The 16487-nt window shown below is 33.9% G+C and overlaps 2 protein-coding genes across 2 annotated transcripts; both read left to right on the top strand.

The window, feature by feature from the left end:
- Window positions 1–921: 921 nt before the first annotated feature.
- LOC136819788 (uncharacterized) lies at window positions 922–7646 on the top strand. The gene is made up of 14 exons (XM_067076029.1): window positions 922–1006; window positions 1312–1383; window positions 1734–1799; window positions 2484–2549; window positions 3460–3525; window positions 3651–3713; window positions 3846–3911; window positions 4044–4109; window positions 4236–4301; window positions 4434–4499; window positions 4627–4692; window positions 4821–4886; window positions 7188–7445; window positions 7573–7646. Exons 1-14 carry the CDS (start codon window positions 937–939, stop codon window positions 7644–7646), a joined length of 1131 nt encoding a protein of 376 aa, XP_066932130.1. The 5' UTR covers window positions 922–936.
- Window positions 7647–8349: 703 nt separating this feature from the next.
- On the top strand, window positions 8350–16430 carry LOC136819745 (uncharacterized). Its single transcript, XM_067075989.1, has 7 exons — window positions 8350–8419; window positions 8639–8689; window positions 8816–8866; window positions 8994–9044; window positions 9172–9222; window positions 14953–15012; window positions 15528–16430. Exons 1-7 carry the CDS (start codon window positions 8350–8352, stop codon window positions 16394–16396), a joined length of 1203 nt encoding a protein of 400 aa, XP_066932090.1. The 3' UTR covers window positions 16397–16430.
- The last annotated feature ends 57 nt before the right edge of the window (window positions 16431–16487 follow it).

The following is a 16487-nucleotide window of genomic DNA, read 5'->3' as shown; positions in this document are numbered from 1 at the left end:
TAATAAGCATACATCAATGTTCTTAGCCAAATTACTCAATTTTTTGATGAGATAGGTGTTTTTTGCTAACGAAGTCTTGAATATGAAAGAATATTTCAAGAGCATGAAATTTTGGTTTCTAAACGTTTTTTTTTTTATAAGAAACAAACGACTTATTTTAATAAATCGTCACTATTTGTGTTCTGAATGATTGTTTAACATTCATATGCTCACGTAGATATCAATTATATATGTATATACATACACGTATATAAATATACACAATTAACAAAAATATTCTTAACTTTTTTCGTTTTTATCAGTTTGAGTTATTTATATATCAATACTTTTATTTTTCTAAAATGACAGATATTACATATCTTCACTAAATTTAGTTTATATATACAGTTAAAATTTTTCAAAAAACCTAAATTACAAAACTTAAAGGCAATCGATCGAGGTTTATAGCCATCTAATATCAGTCCGATTTTTTCTAATCAATCAAAATAGAACAATAACGCGCGTTACATCAGTTTATTCTTTATAGCTAACAATAAAAGTGTTCTTTTTGTTATCACAAAAGTGAAGTCCAGAAAACTTGCAATGCTTTGGCTTAACATAGAAAAAGAAAAATTGGAATAAAAGCTGTGTGTTTTTCAACGTTCTTTTTTTTCACTGCTGACTCAGTATCTGGCATATTAACCCGATCGACTGCCTTTTTTACACACTCAAAAAGAATTCTAACCTTTCCAAAATGAAAGATTTTTTTCAGTTTATTTTTAGTGGTTTTTATCCATGAATCCATCTGGTATGTATAACAACATCACTTTATTTTTTTGTCTTTACATCTAAAAAATCAATACTTTAGGAAATTTCATAAAATTTTATTTTACTATTTCCTCCGATTTAGATTTTGAAAAAGAAAGATCATTGTTTTATTATTTCTTTTATCATAGGATGTCGCGATCTAGACAAAATCAAAGAAGACCTGGCTTTATGTTCCGCCAAATGGTGAATAGATTAGACGGTAACTTTTCACAAGTTGGTTCTTTGTACACATTATTTATATCAAAATCTTTTAAAAGAATCTTTTATAAGAATTTTAGGTTTATTTTTTCGTGAAAATTCAAAACATTAAAAAACGTGCAATGTTTTAATAGAATGACGAATGCGTTGACAGGGAAATATAAATGATTTATACTCTGTTTCCCTGCTGTTTATGCTTGGAGACTCAAAAAAAATGCTATAAAATTTTGGGGTAGCTTTTAAAGTCTTGACAAATCAGATTTCCTTTTTGACGTTCGCAATCAAAATTTATTTTTTGCTTATTAGCACAAAGCATGGATTCCACGGAGGCCCCTGAACCGGCTGCTTTCGTAGATATACCGTCACGCCCTGCTAGAAGTAAGTTGATTCTTATAACACTTGCCTTGGTCTTAACAGCGAAATTAACTTCCACGAATTTTTTTATTTTCAAGATCCAAACAACGTAATTTAATAACACGAAAGTTTTTTCCCGCGAAATCTTCCCTTAAGGCAGGCGCGTAGCCAGTGAAGGAGCAAAATTTGTGTAGGAGTGCAAAAACTTTTATGTCATTATTCATTGAAAATGTAAATAGATAATTGATGCATCGTAAAAAGTATGCTCTCCAACGCACATTTTGCGCCATCCCAGTCTACGCGCCTGTTAAGGTAGCTAGATAGTCGACTTTGACTTTAAAATAGAGTTTCATTGTCATATCTTTTTCTTTTAGCATCAAATCTTGTGATACGATTTCCAAATATCAATCCAAATGAACGACCTATGAACTCTGTTCGAAGTAAGTTGAATCAAAACTTTTATGCAAGAGATCATACCGAATTGAAATTACTTCTTTTTTTTTTACATATTTCAGCTACTTTAATCATAGAAATTTTAGCGAGATTAATTTTAGCATTTTAGCGAGTTTTCCCTATTTTCCCTAAAATAAATCTCGCTAAAACACGCCGAATCGACAGATCGCTAAAATTTATGCGCGCGAAATTTCTAGTTATATTGCCTTGATACATTTTTATCAATAGGAAGGGTTTCAGTGCAAAGAAATGCTAGAAAACGAATTCAGTCAATAGTGTAATACGAGTATTCGCTAAAATTTATCCCCGCAAAATTTTTTGAAATCTTGATTCGCTAAAATAAATCCACAAAAAATCAAGATTTTCCTGACTCGCTAATACACGCTAAAATTAGTCTCGCTAAAATTTCTACGATTAAAGTAGTTATATAGATATATCTAATGTAAACGGATTTTTTAAAACGTAATGTTTTTGACATTTACGGATCTCGTTCATCCGTGGTACGCTTGCCAGCAGCAATTCAAAATACAATGAATCCTGTTTCAAGTAAGTTGATCTTAAAGAACATTAATCTACGTACAGTCATCGTGTTCCTAATGTTCTATATAGATTTAAGCATGATGTGTTGACCGTAAACTGCTTTTTAAAACGTAATGTTTTTGTTATTTTAGGATCTCAATCATCCGTGGTACGCTTGCCAGCAGAAACAAGTCAGAATTCAACGAACAGTGTTTCAAGTAAGTTGATCTTAAAGAATATTAATCTACGTACAGTCATACAATAACTTGTTCCTAATGTTCTTTATAGATTTAAGCATGATGTGTTGACCGTAAACTGCTTTTTAAAACGTAATGTTTTTGACATTTAAAGGCGAATTAACCCTGAAATTTTTTTTCGAAACATTAAAGAGGAAGAAAAATGTGATGGAACAAAAAAACAACCACTTCAAAATGTCTTTTATTCATTGAGTTATTTAATCTTTAATTTCTCACAATTTTGACTCTACAATGGAGAAAAACTCCCCCTCTGTATTTTGTGACGTAAAGTGCGCTCCAACTATTCTCACTGTTACACTCAATTTGGTTGTAAAAGCGATAAAACGATAGAAATGAATCTTTTTTAGAGTAATTATAGCAGAACGTTGAAGACATAAAACTGGGAGAATGTAGTTAGTATTCTAAAGGTGCAATAAATTCTCTCACGGTAAAAAAGAAACTCAAAAACTGCATTTTAAATCATCATTCACCACTGTTCCCTTATAAAAAAGAGAAACGCAGTTCGCACCCTACGTCACATTTTTCGTAACCATAGCAACACAAGGGTATTTTCAAACAACACTTATTCCCGATGTAGAAGATAAAGCCCTATACACCATATATATTTGAAATCGTCTCAATGAGCTCTATTTGAATCTGTCATTTGTTTGTTAACAAATTTGAAACGTTAATTCCCCTTTAAGGATCTCGGTCATCCGTGGTACGCTTGCCAGCAGCGATTCAAAATACAACGAATCCTGTTTCAAGTAAGTTGATCTTAAAGAATATTAATCTACGTACAGTCATCGTGTTCCTAATGTTCTATATAGATTTAAGCATGATGTGTTGACCGTAAACTGCTTTTTAAAACGTAATGTTTTTGTCATTTTAGGATCTCAATCATCCGTGGTACGCTTGCCAGCAGAAACAAGTCAGAATTCAACGAACAGTGTTTCAAGTAAGTTGATTTTAGAACTTTGATTACAAACAGTCATACAAAACCCTCTTCTTAGTTTTATATAGATTTGAGCTAGATAGTGACTGTAAACTGCTTTTTAAAACGTAATGTTTTTGACATTTAAGGATCTCGTCCATCCGTGGTACGCTTGCCAGCAGCAATTCAAAATACAATGAATCCTGTTTCAAGTAAGTTGATCTTAGAGAATATTAATCTACGTACAGTCATACAATAACGTGTTCCTAATGTTCCATATAGATTTAAGCATGATGTGTTGACCGTAAACTGCTTTTTAAAACGTAATGTTTTTGTTATTTTAGGATCTCAATCATCCGTGGTACGCTTGCCAGCAGAAACAAGTCAGAATTCAACGAACAGTGTTTCAAGTAAGTTGATCTTAAAGAATATTAATCTACGTACAGTCATACAATAACTTGTTCCTAATGTTCTATACAGATTTAAGCATGATGTGTTGACCGTAAACTGCTTTTTAAAACGTAATGTTTTTGTCATTTTAGGATCTCAATCATCCGTGGTACGCTTGCCAGCAGAAACAAGTCAGAATTCAACGAACAGTGTTTCAAGTAAGTTGATCTTAAAGAATATTAATCTACGTACAGTCATACAATAACTTGTTCCTAATGTTCTATTTAAGCATGATGTGTTGACCGTAAACTGCTTTTTAAAACGTAATGTTTTTGTCATTTTAGGATCTCAATCATCCGTGGTACGCTTGCCAGCAGAAACAAGTCAGAATTCAACGAACAGTGTTTCAAGTAAGTTGATCTTAAAGAATATTAATCTACGTACAGTCATACAATAACTTGTTCCTAATGTTCTATACAGATTTAAGCATGATGTGTTGACCGTAAACTGCTTTTTAAAACGTAATGTTTTTGTCATTTTAGGATCTCGATCATCCGTGGTACGCTTGCCAGCAGAAACAAGTCAGAATTCAACGAACAGTGTTTCAAGTAAGTTGATTTTAGAACTTTGATTCCAAACAGTCATATAAAATCGTCTTCTTAATGTTCTATAGATTTGAGCTAGATATATTGACCGTAAACATCTTTTTAAAACTTAATGTTTTTGTCATTTTAGCATCTCAATCATCCGTGGTACATGTGCCAGCACAAACAAGTCAGAATTCAATGAACACTGTTTCAAGTAAGTTGATTTTAGAACTTTGATTCCAAACAGTCATACAAAACCCTCTTCTTAGTTTTGTATAGATTTGAGCTAGATAGTGACTGTAAACTGCTTTTTTAAACGTAATGTTTAAATTGTCATTTTAGGATCTCAATCATCCGTGGTACCCTTGCAGACAGAAACAAGTCAGAATTCAACGAACAGTGTTTTAAGTAAGTTGATTTCAGAACTTTGATTCCAAACAGCCACTTTTCAGGTGCCCCCATTGAAGGATGGTGCCCCCAGGAGTTAGGTCCCCTTGGGAAATTGCTTTGAGTTAGGTACCCCCATTCAGCCGATAATTTTTTTGAATTGACACTTTTTGTTCTTTTGTATACCAGAAGATTGTAATCAGTTATGAGTGTGAGTGTTAAACGGTTAAACAAAGCCAAAAACACAACTAGCTATATCCATGTTTGCATACTCTTATCCTGTAGTTTTGGCTTCACTATGCTCCCGTGAGATCGGGTAACTTGCATCAGTGGAGGCTGACATGCATAGCCCTCAAATGAATGACCTGGCTGGTCATTAAAATACAACTACGCAGCTCCCCTGCAGCTCTACTCTACCATTTTTGTTTTGATTTAACTTTGTAGAAACACTGTTTCTAGTAAGTTTATTTTAGAACTTTGATTGCAAACAGTCATACAAAATCTTCTTCTTGTTCTATAGATTTCAGTAAAGAATAATAATAGAAAGAATTTAGCTAGATATGTCAGCTTAGAATTCTTTTCTAAATGCGATACCCCGAACCCCTGAATCACTTTTAAGTCAGATCCCCCTTGGCGAAAATCTCGTAGTAAAAAAGCTTTAACATTTGATTTAAAGATGTAAAAAAAAGACCGAGCAATGTGTATGAGTGTCATAATTTGAGCCGAGTAGCTTTTATCAGACATTGAAATTTTGAACTTTATGACATGGTCATCATTCACATACCATCACAGTGACGTCCAAAAGCGCTATTTTGCTTATTATTACTTTTGTTGACCATGCTCAAAATGTATTCTCTACTTTAAAAAAATTACTTTACACTCTTAATGCAAAAAAAAACGAGAATAAAGCATTGTCAATTACTGCGAGTAAATTTTATTACTTAAAATTCATTACAGCACATTAAAACATTCACTTCTCTTTCTTTTGGAAAAATAAACTTATAGATTTTGCGGCCATAGATTGATAAAACCTTTCCCTCGAAAACCTCCAGACCCCTGGTCAAAATTCAGTTCCCATGCTGTCTCTTACTTTTTACTGAACTAGCGGTGAAGAAACCGTTGAGTGCTTTGAAAAATCTGTTTGCCTTGTTTCGAGTTGGGTACTTTTTGATAAACTAGCTAAAAATAGTTACAAAAAGCCGGGCATTTTATTCTACCGTGTGTCTAATTACAAATACTTTGTAGTATTCTCTTATTGAATCATTTTTGAGCACCCTTGCATCATGTACACTCTTTTTTGAATAAGAATATACTTTATAAGAATATTCATGATGAAGTTGGCGAAAAAGTAAGAATGTCACTAAGAATAATAATTATTTTTTACTGCAGAACGATATCCTAAATGCAGTAAGGATAAATCAAAAAGTTTTGATTAGTTATCTAATCCGTTTCCGAAAACTGGAATATTTTGATATTTTGAATCCGGTTGAAGACCGCCGTGTGATGCACCCTCGCATCATTATGTCAATAAATTCCTTAGAGGGGATTAAATCCTTAGATCGTTTTAGTATATGTGTCAATTCTTTAACTTCTTGTTTTTCTCTAGATGAAAGTTTTGCTAGTAGGTTAGAAGCATGTACGAGTACAGCAGCAAACCTTAGACATTTATACGCAGTACCAAGGCCCCAAGTGAAGAGAAAGAGAGGCCCGGAACCAACCACAGTAAAAATTAAGATATATCATTTACCAGAAAACGCCAGTAAAATACCAAGATTTAACGTTTTGAAGGATGGAACGTCGGATCCAATTTTGGTTGAGCACATGAATAGTGGATATGGTAATTAAGATACATGTTTTTCAATCTTCTCAAATATTTTTCGTACAGCTTTTCAATTAGATAAGTTTTGCCTTGTTGAAAAGAAATAAAATTTGAAAAATTTAAAAATGAAACTGAAGGAGAAGGAGAAGGAGAAGGAGAAATATGAATAGAAATAGCTTTTATGACGATTCAAATTTACCTGAGATTGTATTAAAGCCCGATCTTTTCATTTAGAAAACAAATCTCACCGTATCGTAATTATCGTAAAGTTTAAACAATTTTCTTTTGTTGAGTTAGACCTAAATTCATATATTTTTTAATAAAGGTTAAGACCAACGTCAGTCAACGAGGACTGTTAGAACTAGACCTAGAACCAGAGTGTTCTCCGTTTTTGAGTACAAAATCCGATTTGTAGTATCGCTAATTGTATTGTTTATATGTTAACTGTTAAATTTTATTTGGCATTATCTCTTAAAAATCATTAGCGTACTTTTAAATTTCAGGTTTTCCTGCTGAATGTTTTTCCATCGCAACCAAACGATCTAAGTTTTGGTCAATTTCACTGGCATTAAGTGAAAGACAGTTCCAGGACCGGTTAAAAGAAGTGTGTCGGAACTTAGTGGACCATTTTGGAATGTTCAAACTAAATCAGCAGAAGAAAATGGAGCTGTTTGATGTCCAAACACCGAATGATATTAAAGCTTCAAAATACAGTGGAGTTATAATTTTAAAAAATCAAGCCCCGACGATCCCTGTTTCAAGTAAGTTGGTTTTAGAATGTTTGTATACAAACAGTCATACAATACCGTGTTCTTAATATTCTATAGATTTGAGCTAGATATTGACCGTAAACGGCTTTTTAAAATGTAATACCTTTGTCATTTTTAGCATCTCACTCATCCGTAGCAGCAATTCGGCACCCGGAGATCCCTGTTTCAAGTAAGTTGATTTTAGAATGTTGATATATAAACAGTCATAGAATACCGTGTTCTTAATATTCTATAGATTTGAGCTAGATATTGACCGTAAACGGCTTTTTAAAATGTAATACCTTTGTCATTTTTAGCATCTCACTCATCCGTAGCAGCGATTCGGCATCCGGAGATCCCTGTTTCAAGTAAGTTGATTTTAGAATGTTGATATATAAACAGTCATAGAATACCGTGTTCTTAATATTCTATAGATTTGAGCTAGATATCGACCGTAAACGGCTTTTTAAAATATAATACCTTTGTCATTTTTAGCATCTCACTCATCCGTAGCAGCGATTCGGCATCCGGAGATCCCTGTTTCAAGTAAGTTGATTTTAGAATGTTGATATATAAACAGTCATAGAATACCGTGTTCTTAATATTCTATAGATTTGAGCTAGATATCGACCGTAAACGGCTTTTTAAATATAATACCTTTGTCATTTTAGCATCTCACTCATCCGTAGCAGCAATTCGGCATCCGGAGATCCCTGTTTCAAGTAAGTTGATTTTAGAATGTTGATATATAAACAGTCATAGAATACAGTGTTCTTAATATTCTATAGATTTGAGCTAGATATTGACCGTAAACGGCTTTTTAAAATATAATACCTTTGTCATTTTTAGCATCTCACTCATCCGTAGCAGCAATTCAGCATCCGGCGATCCCTGTTTCAAGTAAGTTGGTTTTAGAATGTTGGTATACAAACAGTCATACAATACCGTGTTCTTAATATTCTATAGATTTGAGCTAGATATTGACCGTAAACGGCTTTTTAAAATGTAATACCTTTGTCATTTTTAGCATCTCACTCATCCGTAGCAGCAATTCAGCATCCGGCGATCCCTGTTTCAAGTAAGTTGGTTTTAGAATGTTGATATATAAACAGTCATACAATACTGTGTTCTTAATATTCTATAGATTTGAGCTAGATATTGACCGTAAACGGCTTTTTAAAATATAATACCTTTGTCATTTTTAGCATCTCACTCATCCGTAGCAGCAATTCAGCATCCGGCGATCCCTGTTTCAAGTAAGTTGATTTTAGAATGTTTATATACAAACAGTCATACAATACCGTGTTCTTAATACTCTATAGATTTGAACTAGATATTGACCGTAAACGGCTTTTTAAAATGTAATATCTTTGTCATTTTAGCATCTCACTCATCCGTAGCAGCAATTCAGCATCCGGCGATCCCTGTTTCAAGTAAGTTGGTTTTAGAATGTTGATATATAAACAGTCATAGTATACCGTGCTCTTAATATTCTATAGATTTGAGCTAGATATTGACCGTAAACGGCTTTTTAAAATGTAATATCTTTGTCATTTTTAGCATCTCACTCATCCGTAGCAGCAATTCAGAATCCGGCGATCCCTGTTTCAAGTAAGTTGATTTTAGAATGTTGATATATAAACAGTCATACAATACTGTGTTCTTAATATTCTATAGATTTGAGCTAGATATTGACCGTAAACGGCTTTTTAAAATGTAATATCTTTGTCATTTTTAGCATCTCACTCATCCGTAGCAGCAATTCAGCATCCGGCGATCCCTGTTTCAAGTAAGTTGATTTTACTAGCCGTAGCTGTCACTAAATGTCACCACTTTAGAGTGCTTTTTAGGAAATTTTATTTTTTATACAAGAATGATGTTTAGAATGCTAAAACCCTAAAAACTTAATTAGGACCAAATAGAAATGAGCAAAAAATAAGCCAACAGATCACAAAACTGAACAAGTCTGAAAGCTTAAGAAGTGAATAATAATTTCAGCCTCAATTCAAAATTCATGAATAAAACAAGAGCCACAAAGATGTGGATAAATATTTCCTCTGTAACTGAATGTGGTCCGGAACAGTAAAAAATTGGCTTGTATCTGTATCTTATTTCGTTTTGGTGCGTCCTATCAGATTAGAGTTTTTTCCTAACAATCAATCGAGATGTTACCCTTCCTATCTTTTATATCAGCAAACAAATAACAATAAATTTTCATTATTCTTGGGAGAAAAAATATTCAGCAATTGAATTTATAACTAGAAAATACATAAAAGGGTATATAGATGCAAAAAGGAGTGATGGATAATAAACAATGAACATAAGGCTATTGAAACAATGAAAAACAACTTTAAAAGCACACAGTATACATTTGGTATTTCAGAAGGAAAACTTAAAAAAAGTCAATCGAAGCTTTAAAATATAAGGACATGTTCATAAATAATGAGTAAAATGGAGACATTTAAAAAACAGCAAAAATTACAAAAAAAGTGGATTCAAATTCAGTGTCGATCGCAACTCACGAAAAATCGCCAAATCGCAGCTCATCCCGCAATTTTGACTATATGCAAAAAAAATTTCAAATCACGCATCACGCTCCAAAGTTTTGCCAAATCGCGACCACGCTCAAAATTCTAATCACGCCATCACGTAAATTGCCTGGGTTGCCTCATTTAGGATATGGGTATTATCACAATGTTGACAGGAAGTCCAGAATTTTGAAAATAGCAGATACAACCACGTTAAAATGTTCTTTAGATTTGAACTAGAGTCTCAATTTGATTAATCTATATATTATTACTGGTACTGTGTATGTCATTTTGTTTTCTGTGTGTTCTACTTTCGTTTTCTCCGTACGCAATATTTTTGCTCTTTTAAAAGATGACTTTTGCTTCTTGCTCCACAAATGTGTTAAATCAGATTCGCGCCGTTTTATAAAGACTTTGTTTTGATTGATAAATTAGACTTTTTCTTTTTTTTTCTTTCTTTTTTTTTGTTTTATGTTTTCGAATGTAAAGTAATTAAAGTCTGTCCAGATATAATTGGCAGTGGAAACAAGAATGCCTGTAACTTTTGATAGTCAAATATGATTACGGAAATTTTTTTGCTTTTTTTAGAGAATCAAAAGCGCTATATTTGAATGTATTTTTGGTTGATCAATTCGCGATTTTTAGCGGTTAAATTTGCGATTGCAAAAATTGTGCTTTTTTTCTACTAATGCTATAACGCTCATTTTTACACCAGTGGTAGTTCAAACTTAGGTTAAGAGGATTGTTAAATTTCAAGCCAAACAGAAAAGTCCTTCGTAAGATATGGGACCCGAAATACTCCTTGGTAGCACTTTTCTGTGAAATATCAAATCTCCAACTTATTACTAAAAACGGGGGTAGTGATATGATTTATAAAACAGTTTTTCGACCATAACACATTTTACGATCTCTTTAATGACCTCATAGCCAAACTGTGTTTAGTGTTTTGGGAATTAGCAAAGTTCTTTAATGACTTAAAAATAACAAGGACAATATCATAAGTTCATGCTTTTCTTTTCAATAAAAACAATTATACTGTGATTTCACTTCGTTTCGAAATAATCAATGATACCAATGATACCAATAATACCAATGCACCAACACTTAACATTTTCTAACTTTTAATTGCACTGTTCAAAAAAGATAACATAACCCCCGTTTTTAGTAATAAGTTGGATATTTGATATTACACAGAAAAGTGCTACCAAGGGGTATTTTGGGTCCCGTATCTTCCGAGGGACTTTTCTGTTTGCTTTGAAATTTAACAGACTTCTTCACCTAAGGTTGAACTACCACTGGTGTAAAAATGAACGTTATAGCATTAGTAGAAAAAAGCACAATTTTTGCAATCGCAAATTTAACCGCTAAAAATCACGAATTTTTCAACCAAAAATACATTCAAATATAGCGCTTTTGATTCTCTAAAACAAGCAAAAACAAGAAGCCGAAGCGGCGTGAAGGCCCAGCTGACGTGGCAATAACCAAATGTCGTTTGTAACGGGTACCTTGAGAGAATCAATGTTTGCGGAATCGTATTTTTGCAATTTTAGGGTTTAAAGGAAACATCGAGTCTTAGAATCCTAATGCACATTTTCGGCAGAGATTGAAATACGGAACATTGAACATTCAAAAAGTTAAAAAAGTGAAAAATGAAAAGAAAGAAACCAGCTGCGCTGGAAGGTCAGGGGAAGGTCAGCAATGATAAATGATACGCAATATATGTATATAATAGATTTGCTTTATGTTTTTGTTACTAGTATGAAAGAAAAAATCGGTTTAAATAAATTCACAAACTTCAAATGTCAAATGTTGACCGTCAAAGTTCAGAAATATCGATTTAACCCGTAGCATCATGAAAAACATTCCAAACTTATTCAAATTTACACATGAGCTGTATTTTAGTATCCTTTAATGAATTACAACATAAGTTTACTTGAAAAAATTCTCTGTCAGGTTTGAAAAATCCAGCCACCGACTGTTTAGAGCAATAGATCCAAAATTGTCCATTTTCACGGGTTGCATCATGAAAAACATTCCAAACTTATTCAAATTTACACATGAGCTGTATTTTAGTATCCTTTAATGAGTTACAGCGTAAGTTTACTTGAAAAAATTCTCTGTCAGGTTTGAAAAATCCAACCACCGACCGTTTTAGTTTATTTAGAGTAATAAATCCAAAATTGACCATTTTCACGGGTAGGAACATGAAGAACATTCCAAACTTATTCAAATTTACACTTTAGCTGCATTTTAGTATCCTTTAATGAGTTACAGCATAAATTTACTTGAAAAATTCTCTGTCAGGTTTAAAAAATCCAGCCACCGACCGTTTAGAGCGATAAAATCCAAACAAACCATCTTCACGGGTAGCATCATGAAAAACATTCCAAACTTATTCAAATTTACACATGAGCTGCATTTTATTATCATTTAATGAATTACAACATAAGTTTACTTGAAAAAAGTCTCTGTCAAGCTTGAAATATAAAACTCCAACATCCAAATGCTCTCACTTCACTTGCTCCCTGACCTAAAAAATACTTTGCCATAAAGAGAATGAAATTTGACTTTACAACCAATTCAATCCAATATAAGAGTAGGTCAAACATCGTGCGGGTAGGCGAGGCAAAAATTCTAAATCGGCCGCTGGTTTAGCCTGGACTACTGGACTTGTTAATCTATTGTGCGCATAGGCTCCGACAAAGCCAAAATCTTTTCGTTCAGTTGCTTTTTAAAGGCCCACTTGCGCTGCGCGGCTGGGCCAATAAATATGTGAGTCGAGTTTGAAAAATCAAGCCACCGATCGTTTAATGCGACAGATCCAGAAATGACTATTTTATTTAATATACGTGTAGAATCATGAAAAAAGTCCCAATCTTCTTCAAATTTACACATGAGCTGCATTTCAGTCTCCATTAACATGATTCCATAATCAACTTATTTGAAATAATTATGTGTCGAGTTTGACAAATCAAGCCACCAATCACCAAACGAGACAGATCCAGAAATAACCATTTTCACGCGTAGCATCATGGAAAAAGTTCCAATCTTGTTCCAATTTACACATATGGGCTCCATTTTAGTGTCCATTACCAAATTCCAGAATCAGTTTACTTGAAATAATTATGTGTTGAGTTTGAAAATCATACCACGTCCCACCACTGACCACCGTGGTTTTGTTAACAGCCTGAACAGCGACAGATCCAGAAGTGACTGTTTTCTTATGTAGCATCAAGAAAAAAGTTTTAATCTTATTCAATCTTACACATCAGCTGCATTTCAGTTTATTTATTTCTATATCAGAAGCCATTATTTCCTAAAAATTTATAAAGTCTTTTTGAAAACAAGAAACTAAAAATGAAAGTGATTCAAGGTAGAATTTTTACTCATAAAACTTTATGAAAACTTGAGCCAAGACTATAAGATATGGCAGAATGTTGAAAAAGGTTTATAAAGAAAAACAATTACAAAATTTCTTTGGTTTGAAAGTCTCTTGACCACTAAAGCAAAGAAAATGTTCAAGAAAGTATGAATTAACCTCCTCGCTTCGACCGCCATCTTGTTTTGTTTTGAAAATTGTTTTAAAGGAGCGCGGAATCAGAAAATATATCTTTTATAGCCAGTATCCGACTTTAACAAGCTTTTCCCTCTCCAGACGGCAAAATTAAAAAGTGTGGTACTGGTTTTAAGCGCCGTTTCTGCCTAAAGTGACACACGGACAACGGACAGACAACAGACAGAAAATTGCAAATGAAAGGCCTACGCTTAGCGCTGGGCCAAAAATTTCTATAATCATATTTGACTATCAAAAGTTACAGGCATTCTTGTTTCCACTGCCAATTATATCTGGACAGACTTTAACGACCTTATTTGATTTGAGACATTCGAATTCTTTTCAAAACAAAAGAAAATCTTTTAAAAAGAATCTATTATGTTAAAGAAAAGAACAAATATAAAATAAAACACAGGAATCACATAACAAGTTTGTTAGAACAACACAGCAACATTAAAAATACATTCAAAAGGCGGTAAAAACTAGAATTCTTTCTTCGTAAAAAGGGACCTTTAAACATGTATGTCGATAATTATTTTGCTGTAAATCTAAGTCATTGTTGAATTTGAAAAATTATTGAAGTTATGACGAAGTTATATTATAAAAAGAAACATAAAATTGCGCTATCTATCTTCCAGGGGGGGGCTATGGTTGCGAGCTGACTTTCGGCCCTGCCCCTCGGACCCTTAGCAGAATAAGGTGGAGAAGAAACAAGGGAAAATGTGTGAATTTTACTTCACTTTTTGGAACTAATTTGACCAAATTTCTATCTTTCTGGGGGCAAAAAGTTGAAATTTTCCTATTTTTCCAATTCTTAGTGGGACTGAAGTTTGATTTTCCAATGTTTCAAGAAAGGCACCCTTAAGACCGGCACATACCCATACCCTTCTCTTGCCTAAGTACCATCTCCCCCGGGCTGCCTTTTTTTCGACGAATCGCGTGTCATGTCTATTATTTCACACCGCTTATCTTGAAGTTTTCCTAAACATCAAGAACTACGGCAAATATAACGGGAGCTTAGCTAGAAAAAAAATCTAATTGCAGAGCCGTCTCGGACGTCGCTGGTCGCCGGTATCGCCTTTTCTGTTTTCTGATCATTTTTGCCACAAAAATCTTTTTCAAAATATGGTTAAAAGATACGTCACCCGGGAGGGATAGAGTCAAACTTTGAAGAGAATTCTTCCCTTTAATTTTGATTTCATCGTGTTTAAGCCACCTTCCCAACATCTCAAAGCACTTTAAATGCGTTCAGCAAACAGCTAAACCGGCGTGCGACGCCGGGTACCGGCTAGTACATTTTAATACATTCATACAATACCGTATTCTCAATTTCCTATTGATTTGGGCTATATATATTGATAAATTGAGTGTAAACGGCTTTTTAAAACGATATATCCACTGTAGGATTTTAAATATGACTATTATTTTTTTATTTTAGCATTGAACTCCGTGGTACGCTTGCCATCAGCTACTCAAACTGAAACTTTAACGAACCCTGGTAAGTTGACATTTATTTTCCACAATTAATGAAAAAGTATTTCAATTAAGCTTTAAAAGTTTAGGACCATTTTGCTGCCCCTCCCCCTGCCCCTGGAATTAACTCATAAGGTTTGTTTGGTTATAATTCTGTTATCTAAAATGTAGATTTTGTGCAAAATCATACACTTCTTCAAACTTGTGCAAATCCCATAGCTTTTTGCGTGTTGGCGTGATTGGGTCATTTTTTATACGTGAAAGAGACTGAATATTCGGATGATCGTGTGATTTGGGTCACCGCTTGGGGGAGGGGGGGTTCACCAAAGGTATGAAATATTGAAAAAGTCTTGTTTTACGTTCACGCAAACATCGCCTTTCACACATTGATTCCATTTCACGTATTCACTACAGAAAAAAGTGCAATTCATGTGTTCACGCAGATCGCTAGAGGAGCCTCGTTATATATATTAGCCACTGTTAATTGCTGAAAATAGATAGGAAGTAGCATTCTATAGTTTGATTTTTTGTCTTTTTTAGTTCGAATCATTCTCCGCAACCGTCAACTTGACTTCGGTGTAGAGTACGTCGATTGCCTAATTCGGCGTAATCATGTTTTCCATGATATGTTGCGTCATTTCCAAACAAACAAAATATTTACCGAAAGTTATTATTATTTTCGAATAATAGACAAAGACGGGAATGTTGAAAGAGGTGTTGGGGACGGAGTGACCAAAGAGGTTTTAACCTTATTTATCAAAGAGTTTTATACTGAATGTTGCGAGGGTCCCGAAAAGACCAAATGCATAACTTTTCGGTTTGGGTTCAGCTCAGAAAAATGGAAGGTGATTGCCCGTGTTCTGGCCTATGGACTTATTTACAACTGCTTTCCAGCACGTCTGTCCAAAGTCAGTATACAACAGGTATTCTTTGGACAGACACCGACTGGAAATGATCTTCAACAGGCACTTTTTGATTTGAGGGGTGAGCTGTTTGATGGGCAAAACATGGATGGCCTGATAGACATGATGACACGTTGTGAATGTCCTGCAAATCCAATGGCAGTAGCTGCGATGCCAGATGTTCTGCATGACATTGCACACGCTGATCTAATCCAGCGTCCATGGTTTGCCATCACATCGATGAGGGAAGTATTTAAGCAGCTCATCCTTCCAAATAATTTTGATTCGATGACAAAGATCAACGAAATTATCGAAAGGAACAAAATCATCACCCCAGCTAAACTTTTGGAATGTTTCAGTACCAATGCGTTGAACGCTTTAACATCAACATGGAAAGCGTGGAAAAAGTATGTCGAAGGATTAATTGATGAAAAACTGGTTAAGCTGTTGAAACTCTTGACAGGAAGTGATATTCTTCCACTGGAGAAAGTTTTTTTTTTTTTTTGACGATTTGGAGAGCAAAGTTCCGAAAGTGCACACTTGTTCATTTTCGGTAACTTTTCCAAATCACTGGGCAGAGGATGAGTTAGTGGTGACA

This window comes from Clytia hemisphaerica, unplaced genomic scaffold (assembly GCF_902728285.1).
Source record: "Clytia hemisphaerica strain Z4C2 unplaced genomic scaffold, Clytia hemisphaerica genome assembly, whole genome shotgun sequence".
In the NCBI taxonomy this organism is placed as follows: Eukaryota; Metazoa; Cnidaria; class Hydrozoa; order Leptothecata; family Clytiidae; genus Clytia; species Clytia hemisphaerica.
The sequence above is the reverse complement of the archived record's forward strand: the minus strand, read 5'-3'. Positions and strand labels throughout refer to the sequence as shown.